Below are 7519 nucleotides of genomic sequence, written 5' to 3'. Positions count from 1 at the left end.
GAAGCGGATGGGGGTGCGGAGAAACTGGGGGGCCGTGCACGCCATCCTGGAGCCAGAATTTCTCCGAGCGGGAGGTTGCGCCGTGGAAGGAGGGAGGGAGGGCGCCATTTGGTGCTCCAGCGGCGTAGGAAACAAGGCAAAGGGCAGAGCTGTGACGTAGTGAGCAACAGAACACGATTTACCGGTGACAGGGACGGCTCCTCACGACTTCCATTTATCAGGGGCGCGAGGGTCACGCACGCACGGAGCAAGTCACGCTCCTCGGCCCCCCGCTCCCTCCCCCTTGATTAGTGATTACTCGCTCGCTCTCGTCTCCTCCGCCTCCGCCACCGCAGTTACCATCTCGCAGACGCAGACGAAGACGCGGACGCGCACGCCTCGGTGCTCCACTCGCCGCGCCCCCACGACCACGAGCGCAGCGAGCTTTATATCCCAATCCGCCGGTGAGAGTGCGCACGACCACCGTAACTAGGCTGACACTACACTACGTGCTCACGCGTTGGTGTCTCCGCTAGCTATCCCACTGTGCCTGCGTGTGCTATCACAACTGACCAGCGCTACAGCAACAGCATGGGCGCGGAGGCTCCGGCGACGACGACGGGCAAGAAGCAGCCGCCGCCGTCGTCCCTGCCGCTGCCGCCGGCGCTGTTCCTCGTCCGCGCGCGGTCGCGGCCGACTGGCCGGGTGGCAGACCTGGGCGGCGCCGCGGCGTGGGCGTCGGGCCCGCCGGACACGCCGCCGCGCCGCTCCCCCGTCACCGTGCCGTTCCTCTGGGAGGAGGCGCCCGGGAAGCCCAAGGCGCCGCCGCAGCAGGGCCAGGGCGACGGCGGGAACGGCGCTCCGGCTGCCCCTGCGGTTCCCGTCGGCGCCGCTACTGATACTACTACTACCACTGCCCGTCCCACTGGCGCCGGTGATCACGCCAGCAGCGGCGGCGCCGCGGAGGAGGTGGCGCGGCCCGTGCCGCTGAAGCTGCCGCCGCGGCTGCAGCGGGTGGCCTCCGCGAAGCAGCAGAGCGACGGCTCGCTCTCCCCCAAGGCCGTGCTCCACGGGCCCTACTACTATGGCTTCAACGGCGGCGGCGGTAAGAGGCCGCCGAGGAGGACCTCCAGCGGCTTCGCTGCGTTCCGGAGGAACCCGAGCGCCGGCGTGGGCCTATTCTCCTGGAGCAAGAGTAAAGGCGGTGGCCGCCACGGCCATCTTAGCGCCGCGGCTCCGGACGCCCCGTGGTGCTCGCCGGCGGCGTCGTCGGTCTTGTCGACGTCATCATCCTCGTCGTCCGTGTCCACCAGCTGCTTGGGCGACGACCACGGCCACGGAGGCGAACGGCGGCCGGCCGACGGGCGCGAGGATGGTTCGTCGGAGGAGGACGAGTGCGCCAGGGCGTCGGTGAGGATCACGAGGTTGAGACGGAACCGGAGCTTCCCCAGCATGACCAAGTCTCACCTCTGGGTATGTCCTCTGCTCTACTCTCCTTGTGCCTGCTTCTTGCTCTGTTTCCTTCACTCAAGTCGAAACCAGAGATGGGACTGGCGGCTGCTCCGGCCGTGCATCGGTGGCAGCGCCAGGAGGCAAAGGGCAAATGCATGTTAACATGTAGGACGTGGCCGGCGCCTACTTGCTCTGAATATCCTACATCACTACCGTTTAGTTTACGTCATAAAATTTCAAACCATCAATAATGAAGTTTATGTTAAACACTGCAATAGTATAGCATATTTCCTTCAGTTACATCACCGAAATGCCCACTTTGTATGATGCTTTCACGCTTAATAGCAAAACACAGCATGTTCCCGTATCATTGTGCCATCATGGTTCAACCCTTCCGGATCCCACAAGGAAGAAAATCAACTCACAAAGTCCAAAGTGACAAGTACCTCCCAACCAGAACCAGTACGTCATGCGCCAAATACAAAGTCCGCCATGTAAATGGTGTCTTGTTGACCAAATGCCCACTCGCCTTTCAACCAGCCTCGTCCAGTCGTTCTAACCTATCTGATCCGTTGAAAATTGTACTCCCAGGTACATAGATTTTGCTATATATCTAGATATAATCCTATATTTAAGTGAGTGTATAGTTATAAAACCCCAAACGACCTACATTTTGTAACGGTGGGAGTAGCATGCATAGCATAGCAGTGTGCATCACATCAAAGTATTGAAAAGCATCTAGAAGATAACTCTCGAAGCCCATCTCCTATGGCTTTTGAATTCGTTTTTGGTTCCTTGCAAAAGATAAAATTCCTACTCCACGGCTCTGCATTAGTAACTGCATGAAAAGTGTGAATATTTTTCACATGTGTTCCGAGAAAAGAAAGCTAAACATACTACTACTATTTAGATTGAGTCAAATAGATGCTCTGGAAGTTGGCCAAGATTTCAGTTCCCCCTTGTTTCAGTGGATATAGATTTGTACACGGTAGTAGTGACACGATTTGGTTTACATGATCACATCCCCTACTTGTGTTTGACGTCACATTTTCGATTGCAAATGTCATTGTTGGCAGGCAAGTATCCGCAAGAGCGTCAAGCAGATTACTCCATGGAGCTAGATCCAATGCAAGTTGGGCGGCCACAAGGTACTGACGCCACTGCAAACTAATAATCGGGTGCCCAAACTGCAACTTGTGGCGCCAATGGAAGATTTGAGGAAGCGTACGAGCATGTGCAACAAGGCAACAAGTATGTACCGCTGCATGTACATAGATAAAAAAAGATTGCAACGCACGGTGCCAATGTTGCATATACAGGCCCTGAACTTTGGCATGCACATGCATGTCTGGACCGACGACTTATTAGAACCAAATTTATCGTGTGTGTACGGTAGAACCGATGTTGAGCCAGTTCCTTCCCAAAATGTGATACGACTACAATAACAACATGTGTTAAGGCCTCCATCTGGCGAAGAACGCCGAGGGTTCTCCGCATCAAGCCAATTTGCCATCGTCGTCGGAGAAACTGAAAATGAGCTGTTGAAAGGTGTAGCAATGGCTTCTACTCTATTGACGTTTCTTGGGATATAATAATTGCTTGATTCGTTACTCTCGGTGGCGTGGCAATTTTACGGTACACAATACTACTACTTAGTAGTATATATTATATAAGATGTATTATTATGGACAAACAAATGCTACTCTCCTTCTCCCTTTTCGAAGTGAAAATGCTACTCCATTTTTTTCTGTGGAGTGCACTACCATCTCGAGAGAAAGAGAGAAAATGACCTGCAGTAGGAGCACTAAAATAATTATTGGTCCAGTTAGGTCAAATCCTAATGGCATGGCTCTTGGCCGCGGAACAATTGACATTGGTTCCAAGAAGCAATATGTCTGGATTATTCTTTGAATGCAAAGAGTGAATGGCATATCGATCTGTGTCTAATTTGGAACAGAGGAAGCACACGAGCGCACGCGCACTGACACTGGTGCCATTCCAGTATCCTCCTTCATTCTGTACTGAGATTGGGTATGTTTTGTATTGAGGACTGAAAAAGGGTCACGAGGAAAGAGTGGAAAGGTCAGAACACAGATGTCCAAGGTCTTTTGGACCATCATATGCATCTGTTCAACGCTCGCTCCATTCGGGGGGACGCGGATGCGCCGTAGTGGGCACCTGGGGAGAAATGGGCCACGACGGACATGACCAAGTACCGTAGAAACTATTTCCTATTAAATATTTTCACAAATTTAGACAGCTTTATTCGCCCAACAAAAGTTTATAAAACAAAAAAAGAGTTAGAAGAGAATTTGATGGACTTTGGAATTTGCACGGTAGTGATTATCTGAAGGTTCTAAATACACGGAACACAATCTTAAATTCATAAATTATGAGACAATTTCGGATTATCTATTCCGCTTCCAAGCAAATTTATAAAATTTAATAAGTTATAGAGATTCAGAAACATTTTAGGAACATAGTTATAATCATATGGTTTTCGAATTATTTATTTATTCTAAATTGGAATATATTCATCTTACAAAAATAATTATGTTCGCAGAAAATTAATAGGTGGAATAGGAAAGCTATTCCAAAAGTTTATATATTTTGCACAGCAGTGACTATCAGCACGTTCTAAAAACAAAACAAGCAATTTTAAAGTCATACATTCTTTTAGAAATCCTTTAACCACTCCAGATGAATCCGTTCCTCTTACAAGTAAATTTAAAAATAATGTTATAAAAACTTTATCATTAATTTATTTTTTACAGTAATTATCTAAACACATTAAATGCAATTTTAAATTCATAATTTCTGATAAATTGTTAAAATATTTTGGAATAACAAAGGTAAGCAAAAAATTATTCATTTTAATTTGGAATGTGTACAAATGGGTGGCGGACGGAAAGATATCTTTTTTACAGTTGCTTGTTTGTTTTGGCTCTAAATTATATAATTAGAGTTGTAAGCAACTCATGAATCTCAATATTCCAATTTCTTTTACCATGTATACTATATAAGTAGTCCAAGCCGAAAGCCGGGGAACTAATAGCATAGATCGAGAAACAGAATCCAAAGTCAGCAAATTCAACTATTTCCAGAAAGGAAAAAATAATTCACGCAATAATGTGTATTTGTGTAGTAATAATTGATTCAATCATGTTCTATAGATCAGATAATCATGCATCATTTGGTACTTAATTAAGTTTACTATAAACACATGGAGTTACTACACATGCCACACTCCACAGGGGATGCACCTGCACCTCCCACTTTACCCATGCAAACAGAAATCAAAACATGACTGATTTGCATGCACTGATCGACGAACAATATCCATCCCTACTAGTTATACTAGCATCATCCCCATGTACATATATGAACTCTTCTTAGACTTTGCTTATCGTTCACCTCAGTAGCCAAAGAAACTGCCGCTGCCATGGCGTTCAGCACTGCTTGGCGATGGCGGCGGAGGCAGCTGGTGATGAAACTGGTGCTCATCAAAGTTGAAGATGTGATCCACCACGTTGACGGCCGCCGCCCTCCTCCGCTTGTAGCTCTCCTTGAAGCACGCCTGCCGCAGCTTCTTGGTGCGCTCCGTGAGCTCGATCGCCGGGTTCTCCTCCATGAGCGCACAGTAGGTCTCGAGCGCCGCCAGCTCCTGCTGCACCGCCGCCGGGTTCATGCCGGTCCCCATCTCCTGCACGCACGCACGCATCCACGCACAGTCGATCGTGTGGTTCTCTGCATGCGCAGCATGGATGCCTGATTCGTGCAGAGAAAAAGATGGGTTACCTGGACGCTGAGGATGAGGGACTTGAGGCTCTTCATCTTCCGGTGCGGCCACCGGGCGATGCCGAGCTCGCGGCAGCGCTTCTTGAGCACGGTGAGGCCCACGTTCATCTCCCGCGCCGCCCTGGTGATGGGCATGTAGAAGTACCTCCTCAGCTCGTCGAAGCCGATGTGGTCCAGCCTCGTCTTGCCCCCAGGCGCCGGAGCTGATCGGTGGTCGACGCTCCTCCTACCGCGCGCCGGCAGTGGCAGTGACGGCTGCGGCGGCGGCATGGCCGATTCGAAGGCATTATTGGCTCCTGGTAGGAAACAGTCCACCATGGCCATGGGCTTTTGATCCGCGTCGTCGACGACGATGACGCCGTCGACTCCTGCGTATTCTTGGCCGACCATGGTGTGACGACCATGGTGGGGCGCCATGGGCTTTTCATCCGCATCGTCGACGACGTCGACGCCTGCGTATTCTTGGCCGACGGCATGCTGACCTGCCGGCACGATCATCGTGTGACGACCATGATGGGGTGCCTTGTGCTCGTCGGCGTTGTCGAACGCCTCGAGATCAATGTCGCCCAACGGCTGCAGGAGCGCGTCGTCGAGGCCCACCGTCGCGCTATCCACAGGTACGGGCGGGAGCTGGTTGGAGAAGAACTGATGGTCGCCGGCTGCCGGTGGCGGAGGGAATATCGGCAGGTCGTAGTAGCTCTCGCCCTCGCTGCAAAGTGCCGATGACCTGTCGTCAGTTTATAATTTATGGCATGATTTGGGCGAGACTCCAGTCCATGATTGCTGGAGCCTGGAGCGGAAGAACTGACTGACTGACCTCAGATTCATCAGAGCCGACGACGGGCGGTCCGCCGCGGCAGCAAGCGCGCCATGGCAGGAGCCGTCGATGAGCTCGTCGTCGCCGCGGCTCAGATGCGCGGGAGGAAAGGCGGCGATCGGCAGAGGGTAGTCTTCCGCGCTGCAGGCAAGTGAATGGCATTGATTAGTTCGCAGGAGGAGATGATGGAGATCGATCGAGCGACATCCAAGAAATCCAATGACTCTGTACCGAGTACTGACCTCAGTAAGGCGAGCGGCGATGGGGGACACAGCGGAGGGAAGTGGTACCAATCAGCGTCACCGTCGCAGTACGGCACCATCGCCATTCGCCAAACAAACAACACAAGGATTCGAGCAAAGAAAAGCTTTGGTTGGATGGAGGGAAGAAGATCCTATCCTACTGTCCGTGTTGCAGTGGCATCTAAATCCAATACACAGGCAGTGGCAGTGGCAATGGCTTCAGGAACTGGAACACTAATTATATACACTCGCACGTACGATCGATCAGGTGGACGGAGGTCAGTGATGATGGATGTGAACGTGTGCAATCAGAGATCAGCGTGAGGATGAGAGGCGAGAGGATGGATCGGAGCATGATGGGAACGGGAGAAGTAGTGGAGCAGTAACTGCGCGGGGATTTTGGGTGGATTCTGCAGCGAAACCGATCCGGGCATTAACTGGGCGTTGGCATTAGCATGGACGCATGCAGGCATGTAGCGATAGATAGTGAGGGAGGCACGCGCGCGCGTTCGCGGCTTCCCGAGCCGAGCGCGAGGGCGAGAGGCCGAGAGCTCTCTCGGTAACATTCACTCTGCCGGCGGCGCTTGCAGTGCGAAACGCTCGATCTCGATCCATCGGAGATGATGATGATCACCACTCACCATTCACTGCGCCTCCGGTGTTCGTGCTTGATGCGCATTTAGTTGCGACAGCGGCGGCGGTAATTGTATTTACACGCGTGATGAGCCCTTCGTGATGTTCTGCGCCGCGCTCCTTGGCCACTAGTTTGATTGATCAAGTGAAACGTACACATCGTTTCGTTCATACAGAGTGGTTATTAATAAAAAACATTGACACGAAGAAACGAAGGCATGTTTGTTTCCCACCTCTTAAAATTTTAGCTTTTAAAATGTTTTAGTCAGTTTTTAGTCCATGATCTAAAGCATGTTTGGTTCCACCTCCTAAAACTGACTAAAAGCAATAAATGTTGTGGCAAAATGACCATACTACCCTCTCCATGCCCCTACTCTTTCTTTGCCCACATCTCCCCTCCTCCCACTTCCCTGCACACATGCACCCTCCTCCCGCCGGTGCCCCTCCCTCTCGGTGCCCCCGCCGGCGGCGGCCGGCGCCCTCCTCCTGTCGGCACTGCCCCCTCCCCTCCCACCGGTGCCCCTCCTCTCTCTCCTTCCCCCGGCCGCCACCCCCTACCTGACCGCCACGCCCCTCCCCCTCTTCTTCTTCCGCCGAC

At 51.9% G+C, this 7519-nt stretch overlaps 2 protein-coding genes across 2 annotated transcripts; one reads left to right on the top strand and one right to left on the bottom strand.

Moving 5' to 3' along the window:
• Positions 1 to 238: 238 nt before the first annotated feature.
• LOC101776372 (translation initiation factor IF-2) lies at positions 239 to 3128 on the top strand. Its single transcript, XM_004968883.4, has 2 exons — positions 239 to 1452; positions 2508 to 3128. Exons 1-2 carry the CDS (start codon positions 571 to 573, stop codon positions 2550 to 2552), a joined length of 927 nt encoding a protein of 308 aa, XP_004968940.1. The 5' UTR covers positions 239 to 570; the 3' UTR covers positions 2553 to 3128.
• Positions 3129 to 4846: 1718 nt separating this feature from the next.
• Positions 4847 to 6368, bottom strand: LOC101757335. Its single transcript, XM_004971861.1, has 4 exons — positions 6289 to 6368; positions 6047 to 6187; positions 5230 to 5938; positions 4847 to 5134 (listed from the first exon to the last, which is right to left on the bottom strand). The coding sequence occupies exons 1-4, from the start codon at positions 6366 to 6368 to the stop codon at positions 4847 to 4849; spliced, it is 1218 nt and encodes a 405-aa protein (XP_004971918.1).
• Positions 6369 to 7519: the final 1151 nt, after the last annotated feature.

The sequence above is a fragment of the Setaria italica genome, chromosome V (assembly GCF_000263155.2).
Source record: "Setaria italica strain Yugu1 chromosome V, Setaria_italica_v2.0, whole genome shotgun sequence".
NCBI lineage: Eukaryota > Viridiplantae > Streptophyta > Magnoliopsida > Poales > Poaceae > Setaria > Setaria italica.
This window is presented reverse-complemented; position numbering and strand designations above follow the sequence as displayed.

Bases quoted from the DNA above. Each gene is read 5' to 3' on its own strand.
- LOC101776372 (XM_004968883.4), top strand. From the start codon at position 571: ATGGGCGCGGAGGCTCCGGCGACGACGACGGGCAAGAAGCAGCCGCCG. The intron at 1,453-2,507 runs GTATGTCCTCTG...CATTGTTGGCAG, and splicing joins TGACCAAGTCTCACCTCTGG to GCAAGTATCCGCAAGAGCGT.
- LOC101757335 (XM_004971861.1), bottom strand. From the start codon at position 6,368: ATGGTGCCGTACTGCGACGGTGACGCTGATTGGTACCACTTCCCTCCG. The intron at 6,188-6,288 runs GTCAGTACTCGG...ACTTGCCTGCAG, and splicing joins TCGCCGCTCGCCTTACTGAG to CGCGGAAGACTACCCTCTGC. The intron at 5,135-5,229 runs GTAACCCATCTT...GCGTGCGTGCAG, and splicing joins CCCTCATCCTCAGCGTCCAG to GAGATGGGGACCGGCATGAA.